Source organism: Paroedura picta, chromosome 2 (assembly GCF_049243985.1).
Source record: "Paroedura picta isolate Pp20150507F chromosome 2, Ppicta_v3.0, whole genome shotgun sequence".
Classification (NCBI taxonomy): Eukaryota; Metazoa; Chordata; class Lepidosauria; order Squamata; family Gekkonidae; genus Paroedura; species Paroedura picta.
In genome coordinates this window covers 182,984,167-183,000,377 of record NC_135370.1, presented here as the reverse complement: position 1 = coordinate 183,000,377, position 16,211 = coordinate 182,984,167, and the positions used below count along the sequence as shown (strand labels likewise).

Below are 16,211 nucleotides of genomic sequence, written 5' to 3'. Positions count from 1 at the left end.
GCCGCTCTTAACACTGCGTCATGGCTTTTCTGTGTTTTGGGTTTGTTTTTTAAGTTAGCAGACCAATTTAATAAAAATCCTGTCTCAGGGGAGTCCTTTTCACTTGCTCTCATCACATGGAATCAGGGCTGAGACGCCATCAACGATCAGCAAAGTCTGGGGCAGGTTTCTTAAGGCTCAGTCACTGAGCTGTGAAGTCTGGCCCTCTAATATACAAAACCTGAGACCGTGTAGAGAAAGTGCGACAGTTGAAGCCAGCCTGCTTGACTGTGGGATCGTGTAATGCACTCCAGGAGTCCTGTTTCCCTATCCTACACTTGAAACCAGCCTGGGGGGGGGGGCGGCAGGGGGATTCATTTACGCAGACATAACAACAGGGGAAACGGACACCCCCTCCAACTCTTTTGCCTGTCTCCGATGGCATATGGCGGCTCGTGCATCAGCAAGCCAAGTGATTCCTGCTGCCGCCATAGACTCGACTCTGTCTCTGAAGCTGCGCTCTCCAGTGATGTCGAAGATTAGAGATTAGCTCGCTTGACACTTGGAGTCTGGTGCCAGTGAATGGCCAAAATGTCCAAGGTCATTTCCAGGGCAGGTATCTGTCCCCGCTTTGCACCTCTGATGGGAGTTTCTGGAAGTCATTCACACCGGCCGCTAGTCCAAACGTATTGTCTTAGAAACTGATCACCCAAATCGGGCCCCAGGATACATTTCTGGTTGTTTAAGCAAATTCTCCGGATTCAGTCCACATGGTGTTTGGTTCGGACCTGGCACTCATCCAGAACTGTGAGCTGTCTCAATATTTGCTGCTTCTTTACATTGACCTCTATGGACTTCTGCATGTTGCGGATGGCAGCTATCAAAACCTTTCATGACCTGCCCAAATTACTCTTTCGCACTATCTCAACTCTTTATTTTCTCCTGCTTGTATAGTTTAGATTCGTGTGTGCGTGTGCGTGTGCGCTAGGGATTTATTTTCAACTAGTAATGAAGCCCGCTGCAACTAATACAGCGGGCACTAGGTTAGGGAGCCCCTGGCAGTCGGGCGGAGCGTGGCTGCCGGGGGCTCCCTTGGCCGTCGGCCTGACGCGGCGAGAGGCGCGAGCCCCTGGCCAGGAGCTCCCAGGGTCGGCGGCCTGACGCGTCGGGAGGCAATTGCGGCAGTATAAAAATCCAAATAAATAAATATTGTAGACCACCCAAAACACAAATCAGTGGATTCTAGATCATATCAAGGCTGAACTCTTGCTAGAAGCTAAACTAAGTATCATATTTTGTTCACATTGCAAGGGGTAATTGCGTGTACTCGTGTCCTCAGATGTGCGTACCTGAGCTTGTGGGGAAGAGCTTAGCCCAAATGCAGCGAGAGGGGGGTAACTCAGCATTTATGGATCAAAATGCCTAGGTATACGAGGGTTCGATTACACCTGTGGAACTCAAGGCAGATACAAATGTAAATGGTAAAATAGTAATATAAGCTTTATTGAAAAGAAAATAATAAGAGCATAAAAATAGCTAACACACTAACAAGCAGATAGAGAAGAATAAAGGTAAAAGTAAAGGTATCCCCTGTGCAAGCACCGCATAATGTCTGACCCTTGGGGTGACGCCCTCTAGCGTTTTCATGGCAGACTAAATACGGGGTGGTTTGCCAGTGCCTTCCCCAGTCATTACCCTTTACCCTCCAGCAAGCAAGCTGGGTCCTCATTTTACCGACCTCGGAAGGATGGAAGGCTGAGTCAACCTTGAGCCGGCTGCTGGGATTGAACTCCCAGCCTCATGGGCAGAGCTTTCAGACGGCTGCCTTACCACTCTGCGCCACAAGAGGCTCATAAGAGAAGAACAGGGTGGGGGAAAAGAGGGTCCAGTATAGTTACCCGTTCCTGTGGAGATGATAGGCAAGAGAAAGCAGGCTGCACGGAGGCCGTGCAGGTTGTTCAGATGAATCCCATATCCGAAATACACACGGGGGCTTGCTAAAGACGTTGTTTATACTGGGTTTGGGGGAGCTGGCCTACGTGATGCAAGCAAGCTGGGAGGCGAGTTGGAAATCTCCACTGAGTCTGGTATTGGGCAGCTGCTGGCCTAAGCAGGAGATGGCTGTTGAAGGCCTTAGACCAGGGGTAGTCAAACTGCGGCCCTCCAGATGTCCATGGACTACCATTCCCAAGAGCCCCTGCCAGCATTCGCTGGCAGGGGCTCCTGGGAATTGTAGTCCATGGACATCTGGAGGGCCGCAGTTTGACTACCCCTGATGGAGGGTATATCTACGGGAGTACTCAACCTTGCCCAGGATCCCTGGCCCAAAGAGGTGAGTCTGATTTCAACCAGGGCCATTTTTACCTTGGCCCTGGCCTGGCGGAACGCTCTGATAAAAGGGATCAGGCCCTGCCAGACCTTTGCTGCTTCCCCAGGGCCTGCAAGACAGAGCTCTTCCATCAGGCCTGCAAGTGAGGCCCACGTAGGCCATCGGGAGCTACCCTCCCAAGACCTCCCAGTTCAAATGGATTGGGGTCTGCTGTAATGCTTCCTGATTTCTATTATGTGATTGATGACTGTTTTGAACCATGTTGTTTCCCACCCTGAGGTACCTAGGAAGGGCAGGCTACAAACATAAAGACGATTCGTCAGGTGCTGCTGGACACAAATGTGGCTGTTCCGTTGCAGACCCCTTCTGCGGCTAACCTGGATCTGGCCTGCTAGAGAGAGAAATTCCCTCCCCGTTACCTTTCTGAATGCCTGCCTTCTCCTTTGTTTGCACAGGGGCCCATCTGGCGTCAGAGCACAAGCCTTAGACAGCGACGGGAACTTGGTAGACGACTTTGTGTTTGACGGTGGCACGGGGGATATCGGCGGCCGAGTTCTCCACGTCAGGAATGCCCCCTCACCAGCGGCTACCTCCTCCTTGGCCATTGCCAACATGATCGCTGACGAGGTCGAGAGGAGATTTGAACTGTGAGGGGAGCCCCAGAGCTGCTCGGCCGTTCTGCCCTGTTGGTGCTCAGACGCTGTGAGTTGAGTGACGGAGTCCAAGATGCGAGAGGGAAAGCTGCTTGTTTCGGGAGAAGCAGCTGGGAACGGACTGGGCCCTGGCTTAACAGTGGGCCTGGCGGAAGCCACAATCACCCCAGGGTTCTGAAGCATTAAAGCGGGACAGCCAGGCCTATGCATGCCCTGTGAGTTTAGCAGCAAAGACAGATCTCCCGTAGTCCCTCTTTTTAATGGATTCAAGTTCTTTTTAATGGATGCAGTTTGTAAAGGGAGGGCAGCAAGTTTCTATTTCCCTGGTACTTTGAGGCCCTCCTTTTGAACTGTAACTACATCATCTACCTTCCTCCCCTCCCTCTAAATCCCCTGAAGACAGAACAGGGACATGCTGCTTCCACAGGGGGAGACTCTCTGTGTAGGGCATATTCATCTCAGTTTGGTTCTGCTCGGTCTGTGCCAGGCCACACGGCAGGAACAGGAACAATGCCTGGGCACCTGTTTTTCATGACGCCAGCCCAGCTGCCCTTCCTGGAGCACAGGAGACTGCTCTCTCCGACCTCAGGGAATCTCTCCTGGGAAATCTCTTGCTGGGAGCTGAGGAAGAGCTCACTTTTTAAAGCCAAAATTATGGTCTGTCCTGGCGAATAAGGTGAATGCCAAGTTACTGCGGAGGGAATTTTTGTTGCTGCAAAATCAAGTGATCTCCAGACTACACTGGCTAAGGAATGAACAGTTTTGATTTAATTGTGCGGCTAAATATGCACATGTGTGTAATCTTCCTTCTGTAGATGTTCCAACTGCGTAGAGATTTCTGACTAAATGAGTATTGAATGTCAACGCAGGGTGCTTTTGTAAAACGCAACACCGTGAGGAAGTGGGAGGCTGGCTGGACCGAAATCTGCAAGGACTAATTATTCAAGGCAGATTCACCCAGAACATTTTGAGTGCAATAGCGGGAGGTATAAACGTCTGTACAAATACAAAGATGAATTATTATAAAGTTTTCTTTACTGGATTACTGTGTGGGATCCTGTCATTCTTGTCTTCAACAGACTATTTTGACGACACTGCGTGCGATACGATGGCATTGCTCAGCCAGTACTTTCCCCATCTCCATCTTGGCACGTGCAGAAACTGGGCTTCTTGGGCTGGCATCCCACTTTTTCTTGCGGTCCCAAGGCGGGAGAATTGATTGGCAAATGAGATCTCCCTGGATCCAGAAAATGGGAATGGCTTAGATTTATAATTTTAATAACTCTGTTGTGGTGCTGAAAACTGGCAGGCTAGAAAGGAATTTGATTATTTATGTAGGGTAGTTCTACCTCCCGCCTTTCTCGGGTCAGAACTGAGGGTGAAGAACAAGAATGAATAGGATGCAGAGAGTGTTGGCTGTCGTGTGTGTGTGTGTGTGTGTGGATTACAAAAGAGGAGCTGCCCAAGCCAGAACAAAGCTAATTTCTAAATGGATGAGAATTAGGATTCTGCTAGCAAGAGATTGATGGCCTGGGGTCAAGTGAGCCTCCTTGCCTCAAGTACCAGCACATGAGAGCAGCTTTAGAGCTCTCAGATGCTGGCAGAGACCATCATGGGTGAGGCTTTAACCATAACTTACCTGCTGGGTTTACTTCCTTTTTCAGCCACAGACAGTCACTTGTTTCTGCCACTTAGCCCTGTGTAACAAGATGGCCTTTAATCTGCACAGCCAGTCAGAAGCCCTGTTGCGGGAAAGACTCACCTAGCCCTGCCTGCTTTCTAAAAGCACTTGATGAGAACTACGGAAGGTGTAAAAGGGCACCACGTTGGGGGATCCCTGGCCTAAAGCTTCGTGTAAACATGATACTGGTGAGGGAAAAACGCCGTATGAGATTCACGCATCTCATTTAAACAGTGCCGCTCTTAACACTGTGTCATGGCTTTTCTGTGTTTTGGGTTTGTTTTTTAAGTTAGCAGACCAATTTAATAAAAATCCTGTCTCAGGGGAGTCCTTTTCACTTGCTCTCATCACATGGAATCAGGGCTGAGACGCCATCAACGATCAGCAAAGTCTGGGGCAGGTTTCTTAAGGCTCAGTCACTGAGCTGTGAAGTCTGGCCCTCTAATATACAAAACCTGAGACCGCGTAGAGAAAGTGCGACAGTTGAAGCCAGCCTGCTTGACTGTGGGATTGTGTAATGCACTCCAGGAGTCCTGTTTCCCTATCCTACACTTGAAACCAGCCTGGGGGGGGGGGGGGCGGCAGGGGGATTCATTTACGCAGACATAACAACAGGGGAAACGGACACCCCCTCCAACTCTTTTGCCTGTCTCCGATGGCATATGGCGGCTCGTGCATCAGCAAGCCAAGTGATTCCTGCTGCCGCCATAGACTACTCTGTCTCTGAAGCTGCGCTCTCCAGTGATGTCGAAGATTAGAGATTAGCTCGCTTGACACTTGGAGTCTGGTGCCAGTGAATGGCCAAAATGTCCAAGGTCATTTCCAGGGCAGGTATCTGACCCCGCTTTGCACCTCTGATGGGAGTTTCTGGAAGTTATTCACACCGGCCGCTAGTCCAAACATATTGTCTTAGAAACTGATCACCCAAATCGGGCCCCAGGATACATTTCTGGTTGTTTAAGCAAATTCTCCGGATTCAGTCCACATGGTGTTTGGTTCGGACCTGGCACTCATCCAGAACTGTGAGCTGTCTCAATATTTGCTGCTTCTTTACATTGACCTCTATGGACTTCTGCATGTTGCGGATGGCAGCTATCAAAACCTTTCATGACCTGCCCAAATTACTCTTTCGCACTATCTCAACTCTTTATTTTCTCCTGCTTGTATAGTTTAGATTCGTGTGTGCGTGTGCGTGTGTGCGTGCGCTAGGGATTTATTTTCAACTAGTAATGAAGCCCGCTGCAACTAATACAGCGGGCACTAGGTTAGGGAGCCCCTGGCAGTCGGGCGGAGCGCGGCTGCCGGGGGCTCCCTTGGCCGTCGGCCTGACGCGGCGAGAGGCGCGAGACACTGGCCAGGAGCTCCCAGGGTCGGCGGCCTGACGCGTCGGGAGGCGATTGCGGCAGTATAAAAATCCAAATAAATAAATATTGTAGACCACCCAAAACACAAATCAGTGGATTCTAGATCATATCAAGGCTGAACTCTTCCTAGAAGCTAAACTAAGTATCATATTTTGGTCACATTGCAAGGGGTAATTGCGTGTACGCGTGTCCTCAGATGTGCGTACCTGAGCTTGTGGGGAAGAGCTTAGCCCAAATGCAGTGAGAGGGGGGTAACTCAGTATTTATGGATCAAAATGCCTAGGTATACGAGGGTTCGATTACACCTGTGGAACTCAAGGCAGATACAAATGTAAATGGTAAAATAGTAATATAAGCTTTATTGAAAAGAAAATAATAAAAAGAGCATAAAAATAGCTAACACACTAACAAGCAGATAGAGAAGAATAAAGATAAAGGTAAAGGTATCCCCTGTGCAAGCACCGAGTCATGTCTGACCCTTGGGGTGACGCCCTCCAGCGTTTTCATGGCAGACTCAATACGGGGTGGTTTGCCAGTGCCTTCCCCAGTCATTACCATTTACCCCCCCCCCCCAGGAAGCTGGGTACTCATTTTACCGACCTCGGAAGGATGGAAGGCTGAGTCAACCTTGAGCCGGCTGCTGGGATTGAACTCCCAGCCTCATGGGCAGAGCTTTCAGACGGCTGCCTTACCACTCTGTGCCACAAGAGGCTCATAAGAGAAGAATAGGGTGGGGAAAAAGAGGGTCCAGTATAGTTACCCGTTCCTGTGGAGATGATAGGCAAGAGAAAGCAGGCTGCACGGAGGCCGTGCCGGTTGTTCAGATGAATCCCATATCCGAAATACACACGGGGGCTTGCTAAAGATGTTGTTTATATTGGGTTTGGGTGAGCTGGTCTACGTGATGCAAGCAAGCTGGGAGGCGAGTTGGAAATCTCCACTGAGTCTGGTATTGGGCAGCTGCTGGCCTAAGCAAGAGATGGCTGTTGATGGCCTTAGACCAGGGGTAGTCAAACTGCGGCCCTCCAGATGTCCATGGACTACAATTCCCAGGAGCCCCCTGCCAGCGAATGCTGGCAGGGGACTCCTGGGAATTGTAGTCCATGGACATCTGGAGGGCCGCAGTTTGACTACCCCTGCCTTAGACAAAGGCCATCAATGGTTTCTCGGTGGAACAGGCTTCCTCGGGAGGTGGTGGGTTCTCCATCTTTGGAGATTTTTACACAGAGGCTGGAGAGCCATCTGATGCAGAGGCTGATTCTATGAAGGTTCAAGGCAGATGACAGTGGATGAGCAAGAGGGTTGTGAGTGTCCTGCATAGTGCAGGGGGTTGGACTAAATGACCCAGGAGGTCCCTTCCAACTCAATGATTCTATGATTCTAAGGAGTTAATGGATCTGAGGAAGAGAGCCATCATATCTCAATGGGTCTATCTGTGTCAGACGCACAGGAAACTCACAACAAAACTTATTCAAAAGAAAATAGTTTTATTGATTAGCACTATACGCATTGGACTGAAAGTCAAATCTGACTCGAAGCCAGATTTGCCTCAGCTTATCAATACATTTCTCCCGCCCAAAACTTGACAGTTCCCAAGGAGGGGGGTTAGTGAGAAAAGACATATGTGAAACAACAACAGGATTCCAAACTCCCATCCTTGAGAGAATTGACAACAACCCTGTGTGCCCATAACAAGATAAGGTTAGAATAACATCACTATTCTATTTTATTGCTACAAACTACAAGGCCGGGGCTAGCAGGCGCCAGGTTCAATTAAGCAGTATAACTGACATGGAGGAACTCAGGCTAATTTATGACAGAGATTCTACAATCCTGACATCCCTCCGCATTAAAACTAACTTCACTCCTCCATCTAGCCGGCATCTACTGGGCGAGGACAATCCGGGAATGCTCGATGGAAAGCCCGGAGGAGGCGGGGTGCCTTCACATTCCTTGCCTCCACCCACTCTTTGTCCCCCGAGGGGAAATCTTTCCAATCGACCAGATATTGAAGGCGACCCTTGTGCAAACGAGAGTCTAAAATTTGGTTGACTTCATAGTGGGTGTCTTTATCGATGAAAATTGGCACAGGCTGGTCTGGAGGAGGGTGCCACTCGTCAGGGACCGGAGCTCTCCGCAGCAGGCTGGAATGAAAAACCGGATGCACATTCCTATAAGTCTTTGGTAAAGCTAGCTCAACAGTCACAGTATTAATCAGTTTTATCACTTTAAATGGCCCCACGTATTTAGGGCCAAGTTTCTTTGACTTCTGTTGGCACCTCAGGTTCTTAGTAGACAAATAGGCCAGGTCTCCTACTTTCCAGTCAGGTGCAGGTACTCTTTTCTTATCCGCTTGAGCTTTATAGGCTTGTTTTGCCTCCTTGAGGCTAGCTACAATTTCTGGCCAACCTGTACTGATGGTGGCTGCCCATTTATTTATGTCAGGAGCCTCAGTGGAGTGGAGCTCCCAGGTGGGGGCTGTTGCTAAATCAGTCCCATACACTACTTTGAAAGGTGATACCCCAGTTGAGGCGTGAACCCCATTGTTGTAAGCAAATTCAGCCATCGGTAATAAAGAGACCCAATTGTCCTGCTGGTGATTGATGAAACAACGTAAGTACTGTTCCAGGATTTGGTTTACCCTTTCAGTCTGGCCATTTGATTCAGGGTGATAGCCTGAAGTGAGGGCTTGCTCCACCCCCAAAAGTCTCAGGAGTTCCCTCCAAAACTTAGAAACGAACTGGGGGCCCCGATCCGTCAGGACACGTGTCGGGATCCCGTGCAGACGTACCACGTGTTCAATGAAAAGAGAAGCCAATTTTGGTGCTGAAGGCACCCCCGTGCAGGGAATGAAGTGAGCCTGTTTGGAAAAAGCATCCACTACCACCCATATAACGGTGTTCCCATGGCTGGGAGGGAGGTCCGTAATAAAGTCCATAGTGACATCCGTCCATGGACGAGAGGGGGTGGGCTGTGGTTGCAATAGCCCCTTTTTCTTGCCTCCAACCGGTTTTGAGGCAATACAAATAGGGCATCCCTGCACATATTTCTCCACATCTTTACGCAGGGACGGCCACCAATATTGTCTCCTGACTAGGTGCAAAGTTTTTACAAAACCAAAGTGTCCAGCAGTTTTTGCGTCGTGGCAAAGTTTCAAAACTTTTCCCCTGGCCGCAACAGGAACAAAGAGTCTCTCGCCCTTAAAAAAGAGCCCCCCCTTCTCAGTCAGATCAGGGCGGAGGGAGCAAAACTCCGGATCTTGTGACATCTCCTTCTGGACCCAGCCCCCTGGGATGGGCGTATCAGTCTTTACGTGGCTGCGCGTCACGGCGGCCATCCCTAGTTGGGCGGGAGTGAAAACGGTGTCCACCAATGGGTCTCGTTTGCTGTTGTACTGGGGCAGGCGTGATAATGCATCTGCCAAAAAGTTCATTTTACCCGGCAGATGCTTTAGGGAGAAGTTGAAACGGGCGAAAAACTCTGCCCATCTCATTTGCTTGGCAGAAAGCGATCGGGGCTGCTTAAGTGCCTGAAGGTTTTTATGATCCGTCCAGACTACAAATGGGATCGCGGATCCTTCTAGCCAATGCCTCCAGGTGGAAAGGGCCAATTTTACTGCAGCCGCCTCTTTTTCCCAAATTGCCCAATTTCGCTCTGCCCCTGAGAATTTCTTTGACAGATAGGCCAGCGGGTGTAACTTTCCGTCCTCCCCCTCTTGGAGGATCACGGCCCCCATTGCTACGTCCGAGGAGTCTACTTGTACAGTAAATTGCTTAGAAGGGTCAGCATGGGCCAGTACGGGTTCGGACGTAAACAATAACTTTAGTTTGTCGAATGCGTTTTGACAGGGGGGAGTCCACAGAAGGGGCGTCCCCGGGCGGCTCGCCGTTTTGCCCCCTTGTTTGGTTTTCAACAAGTCAGTGAGGGGCAGCGCCACTTTGGCGAAATTGGGGATGAAAGTCCTGTAAAAATTAGCGAACCCTAAGAAACTTTGCAGTTGCCTCCTGGTGCGGGGAGGTTCCCAAGCCAGCAAGTCACGCACCTTGCCAGGGTCCATCTCAATCCCCGCTTGGGAGACACGGAACCCCAGAAACTCCACCGCATCGCGGTGGAACTCACATTTAGACAGTTTAGCAAACAATTGGTGCTTTCGCAAGCGGTTGAGCACTTCGCGTACCAGATCAGCATGACTCTCAACATTTTCAGAATACACAAGAATATCATCAATGTAAACCAACACCCCTTGGTACAATAAATCATGCATAATTTCATTAATCATATTCATGAACACGCCCGGAGCGCCGGCGAGGCCGAACGGCATTACGGTGTACTCAAATTGCCCCAGGGGGGTGTTAAAAGCCGTTAGATATTCGTGCCCCTTCTTGATCCGAACTCGGTAATAGGCTTCCCTCAAATCCAATTTTGTAAAAATTCGTGCCTTCCCCAAGTGGCCCAACAAGTCTTTTATCAGGGGGAGCGGGTAGGCATTGCAGGTGGAGACCGCATTCAACCCACGGTAGTCAGTACACAAACGTAGCGAACCGTCCTTCTTTTTTACAAAAAGGACCGGGGCCGCCAATGAAGATGTGGCCGGTCTAATAAAACCCCTCGCCAAGTTCTTATCCAAAAATTCCCTAAGCTCCGCCATTTCCCGGGGGCTCATGGAATAAAGTTTGGCTTTGGGGAGTGGTTCCCCTTTCTTTAATTCAATGGCACAGTCAGTTTTACGGTGGGGGGGCAGTTGGTTGCACTCTACCTCCGCGAACACATCAGCAAAGTCTCGATACTCAGGAGGGAGCGCTGTCCCCCCCGATCCCAAAGCGGCCACAACCCCCGTCAGTGGGGAATCCCGCGGTCGAGCGTGCTGCTCGCAGGCGGGAGAGGTAAAGTCCACGGTCCCTTCTTTCCACTTCACTAGGGGGTCATGTTCCTTCAGCCAATCCAACCCTAACACACAAGGGAAGGCAGAATGAGGGGCTACCAAAGGCTGGATTTGCTCCCAATGTTTTTTTATGTCCAAGTCCATTGGGCGCGTTTTCGCCGTGGCCTCCCCTCCGGGAGCACATTTCCCATCCAATTGGGTGATGGGCAAGGGTTCCCTCAGCGGCACCTTTCCCACCCCCAAAGTCTCGGCCAGTGCTGGGCTCACTAGGGATTGGGTGCACCCTGAGTCCACGATACACCGGACTCCCACTGTTTTCCCCGACTTGGGGTTGGAGAGCTTGGCAGGTAGGAGTAGTAAGGGGGAATCACTCACCACGCGTTTGCCCCTGTTGGCGGCCTGCTGGCGGGGCGCCTTTACAGCAGACCGTCCTCGTTTCCCGACTGCTCCTCGGCTTGATCCTCGTCCTCCAGCCCGCTTCCCTCCTCCGAGTCGTCCACTGCTGGCACGGCAGTCACCGGCGCCAGGAGAGACTTGGCACTTTTCTTGGGAGTGGTTTTCTTGGCAGGCTGGGCTTTCGGTGGGGCGCTGCTCACGGCCCTCGGGGTCGCTGTTGCTTTTGAGGGGCAGTTTGCGAGAAAGTGCCCCGCTTGGCCACAACCCAAGCACAGCCCTTTTTCCATGCGCCGGGTGCGCTCAGACGGCTCCAACTTGGCTCGGGGCTTGGTTTTCGCCGGGGTGGAAGTTTTCGCCACGGTTTTGCCTGCCAGGACTTGCACCATCGAAGCTCGCTCCAATCGATTTTCCATCTCCCCAGCCAATTGGACCCAACCTTCGACTGTAAGCGGGTCTTCCAGGAGGAGGCATTTGTCTGCCAGAGTAGGATTGAGGCCCCCCACAAACGACAGCACACGTTGGGGCTCCGTCCAGTCCGGCACCGAGGAAGCCAGCTCTTTAAACTCCCTGGCGTACTCGACCACTGACAACTTCCCTTGTCGGTGAGCCCTGAGTTTCTTCTCCGCGGTCTCTCGCTCGAACGGTTCCACGTACATCTGGCGCAGGGCCCTCATGAAATGGTTGTAGTCACGAATGGCTTGGGGGTGATAGCGGTACAAGTCCACAAACCACTTGGCTGCTTTGCCTTCTAGGGCTTGGCCCACGAAGCGCACTTTCTCAGCATCATCCTGGAAAGTGAACCCCATTTCCATCATGTAGGCCTGGAGGTGCACCAGAAACGTAGGAAAATCGGAGGGGTCTCCGGAAAACTTAGCCTTGAATTTATAGGTGCTCCGCATCTCCATACCCCGGAGGTGGGCTGGTAGGCGCCCCGGGCCCCAATCCGCCGGTGCCGGGGCCGGTGCTGGGGGTCTTGCACCGCGGCCGATGCCTCGTCCTCTCCCCGCCGCCGCTCTTGCTCGTTCCGCCACCCGGGCTGCCTCCGCTGCTCGCGCTGCCGCTCGCGCCGCTTCGCGCGCCGCTGCTGCCGCCGCCGCCTCGGCTCCCGCAACGTCCGCTGCCGCCGCCGCTGCTGCCGCCGCCGCTGCGTCCTCGCCTCCGTCCGCGCCGTCCCCTCCGGCTCCATCGCCGCCCGCGCCGCCTTCGTCCTCTCGCTCCTCGCCCTCGCCTTCTTGTTCGCGTTGCTCTCTCGCTCGAGCCTCTGCCTCCGCCTCGATTTCCAGCTGCGCCCTGGCCCTGGCCAACGCCTCAGCATCCGCTGCCGCTTGCGTGTCCGCCATGCCGTGCTCCCGCAGTGCAAGCCCACCACTCACTCGTCGCAGGCTGGTATCGTGCGCACCACCACCACGCACTTCCTTCAGCAGGCGTTGCGTTCGGCGCTTCTCCTCCGGATCCAACCGACCCGAAAGATCCTGCAGCCAGTTAGTCACCCTGTCCAGCTTGTACTGCAAGCCCTGTGTCTCACCCACAGGCTCCAGCGCGTAGCTAGGCAGTCCCAGGTGCTCCGGCCACCTCTCGTCCCCAGTAGGGCGGTCGTATTTTGACAATCGCCTGCGCTGGGTGACGTGTCGTTCCAAAAATTCTTCGGGCCCCGGGGTTGTCCCCGAGATTGCCCGCATCATGCCCGAGCTGTGCGGGCCGGCACTCGCGCCGTCGCCCTGGGAGAGGTCCCAATCCAGGCCCTCTCCCTGCTCAGAAAAAGTATGTCCCTCGCCCTGCATTTTGCAGGTGAAAGGAGTTGTGAGATTTGACTTGATGTCAGACGCACAGGAAACTCACAACAAAACTTATTCAAAAGAAAATAGTTTTATTGATTAGCACTATACGCATTGGACTGAAAGTCAAATCTGACTCGAAGCCAGATTTGCCTCAGCTTATCAATACATTTCTCCCGCCCAAAACTTGACAGTTCCCAAGGAGGGGGGTTAGTGAGAAAAGACATATGTGAAACAACAACAGGATTCCAAACTCCCATCCTTGAGAGAATTGACAACAACCCTGTGTGCCCATAACAAGATAAGGTTAGAATAACATCACTATTCTATTTTATTGCTACAAACTACAAGGCCGGGGCTAGCAGGCGCCAGGTTCAATTAAGCAGTATAACTGACATGGAGGAACTCAGGCTAATTTATGACAGAGATTCTACAATCCTGACAATCTGTAGGGTTTGTGGAAGAGATTTCCCCTAGCAGAAGGGCCAAGAATGAGTGATGTGCAAAGACAAAGAAATTGGCCAAGAGTCCCTGGCCAACCCAGTTCTGGCCAGACCACGCTTTCAGCAAAAAGGGGGGAGGTATTGATCAGTCCAGAGGCACCTGAAATTCCAACCTGTAGCAAAAGACAAGCCAAGGCCTGGTTTCCAAGATGGATTCTGTCCTAGCAGTGTGTCTTGTCTAGTGTGTTCCTATATCTAGCTTGCTCCCAAGCCTAGAAGGTTGCAGTGTACTACTAGTTATAGAGTACAGTGTGCCAGCATGTGAGGCAGGGGTCCTGCCATCCTTAACAGGAGGGTCACTGTAAAAAAAAAATCATGCTAAGAAAAGTGGAAGGCAGCAGGAAAAGAGGAAGTCCCAACTTGAGAAAGACAAAGTTTGAGCCTTGGTGTCGTGGTTAGGAGCACCGTCTTCTAATCTGGCGAGCTGGGGTTAATTGCCCGCTCCTCCCCCACATGCAGCCAGCTGGGTAACCTTGGGCTTGCCACAGCACTGAGAAAGGTGATCTGACCAAGCAGGAATATCAGGGCCCTCACAGGATGTCTGTCTCTTGTGGGGAGAGCAAGGGAAGTCAATTGGAAGCCGCTTTGAGACTCCTTCAGGTAGAGAAAAGCAGCATATAAGAACCAACTCTTCTTCTTCTTCAGTAATCTCAGGGCTCTCTCAGCCTCACCTCCCTCACAGGGTGTCTGTTGTGGGGAGAGGAAGGGAAATCAATTGGAAGCCGCTTTGAGACTCCTTCCGGTAGAGAAAAGCGGCATATTTATTTATTCATATTTCATATTTCATTCATATTAAGCAGAGGCTAGATATTCAGAAGAATATCTTCTTCTAATAAAAGAAGAAGGGGACGACAGAGAATGAGGTGGCTGGATGGAGTCTCTGAAGCAGTAGGTGCAAACTTAAATGGACTCCGGGGAATGGGAGAGGACAGGAAGGCCTGGAGGATCATTGTCCATGGGGTCGCGATGGGTCGGACACGACTTCGCACATAACAACAAGATATTCATATAAGAACCAACTGTTCTTCTTAAGGTCAAGAACATTTCATTCAAAGTATAAGTGCATGCACACTTTTTCAGATACGGTGGAAAAAGAACTTCCTCAACCATTATGTATGGGGGAAGGGGGTTAGTTGCCAGGAGTAGTAAGAATCAAAATTACAAGTACCTGAATTTGAAAGTAGCTGGATGTCTACAATTGAGGCTGGATTAAGGTGGTTGGCAAGATTTGTGAATCAGCATACAAATGTAAGTTGGCGTCCGGGGGAACCTTCAACAAAATTCTATTCCCTTAGAACAGAACCTATATGGAATGCTTGAGGATATTCTGCTTTCCTGTATCTGAAGAAGCCCATATGCACATGAAAGTTTTTACCTTGAATAAATCTTTAACAGTGGCCCTGGACTCAAACTTACGATGACCCATCTGAACCAACCTGAGATGGACTGACTTAATGAAGTCACAGCCCTCAGTTTGCAAGACTCAAGTAAAGCTCTTAAAAAAAGAGCATTTGGGAGGACGTAAATTCATGGGGCTGTTGCATACCAGAAGCAGCTTGATGGCACTTAATGCATGAACACAGACTTTCTCCTTCTGCTGTATATATTCATTCTCCTGTACCAGGGACCAAAGACCATCGGCCTTACAATGAACAATATAGAATCCTAGAATTGGAAGGGACCTCCAGGGTCAGCTAGTCCAACCCCCTGCAGGATACAGGAACTCACAACTACCTGCTCACCCATAGTGACCCAATTTCATGCCCAAATGATACCCCCCCCAAACACCAAAAATCTCCAGAATCCAGCCTGGCCTGGAGGAAATTCGCCTCCCATCCAACAGTGGCGATCAGCAATTCCCTGGGTATGCCAGGAAGGGCCACAAGAGACAAACCTTGGCACATCCCTTCCTGCCCACCCACTCCCCACCTGCCCAAGTTCATAAAATCGGCAACTCTGTCAGATGGCTACCTAGCCTCTGCTGAAAAGCTTCCCAAGAAGAGCCCACCACCTCCTGAGGAAGCATATTCCAACGGATTTCCTCAAGAGGTGGTGGGTTCTCCTTCTAGGGAAGTTTTTAAGCAGACGCTAGATAGCCATCTGACTGAAATGCTGATTTTATGAACTTAGGCAGATTGTGAGTAGCTTTTGTTCATGCATCGTTTGCCTGATAGACCCTAATTACGCCTGAATATCATGAAATAGAGAGGCCGTCGGTCAATGCGGCCAACTTTGCGATGAGGCCTGGAGATTTTCTGGAATGAAACCCCCTCTCTGGACAACAGGGTCCTATTTTCCTGGAGAAAATGGCTTCGCTGGAGAGTGCGCTCAATGTTATTACATCCCACTGGGGTGTTTCCCCTCTCCCCTCTCCAAGCCCCACCCACACAAGGTCTCCAGGATTTCCCCAAATCAAGTCTTGCAGCCCTAGTGGTACAGCATCTGCTTGACGCACAGTTAGCCGGGGTGGCCAAACTGTGGCTCTCCAGATGTCCATGGACTACAATTCCTATGAGCTACAGTATGGCCACCCCTGGTCTATAGTTTGATCCGCAGTGACTCATTCACACATGCCAGACATTGCCCAATGAAGATGCTATCAATTAATGCACATGAAGAGGGCATAAACCTCCACCTAAACATCTTATC

General features: G+C 51.0%; 1 protein-coding gene and 1 long non-coding RNA gene across 2 annotated transcripts; one reads left to right on the top strand and one right to left on the bottom strand.

Annotated features, from left to right (window-relative positions):
- The first annotated feature begins 2,253 nt into the window (after nucleotides 1–2,253).
- On the top strand, nucleotides 2,254–4,003 carry LOC143830928 (uncharacterized). The gene is made up of 2 exons (XR_013228624.1): nucleotides 2,254–2,311; nucleotides 2,764–4,003. It is a non-coding gene; the product is annotated as an uncharacterized LOC143830928 (long non-coding RNA).
- A 4,029-nt stretch (nucleotides 4,004–8,032) lies between these two features.
- On the bottom strand, nucleotides 8,033–16,126 carry LOC143830927 (uncharacterized). The gene is made up of 2 exons (XM_077324111.1): nucleotides 11,264–16,126; nucleotides 8,033–8,150 (listed from the first exon to the last, which is right to left on the bottom strand). The coding sequence occupies exon 1, from the start codon at nucleotides 13,063–13,065 to the stop codon at nucleotides 11,305–11,307; it is 1,761 nt and encodes a 586-aa protein (XP_077180226.1). The 5' UTR covers nucleotides 13,066–16,126; the 3' UTR covers nucleotides 8,033–8,150; nucleotides 11,264–11,304.
- Between the last annotated feature and the right edge of the window lie 85 nt (nucleotides 16,127–16,211).

Coding starts and splice junctions, on each gene's coding strand:
- LOC143830927 (XM_077324111.1), bottom strand. CDS start 13,065: ATGCAGGGCGAGGGACATACTTTTTCTGAGCAGGGAGAGGGCCTGGAT.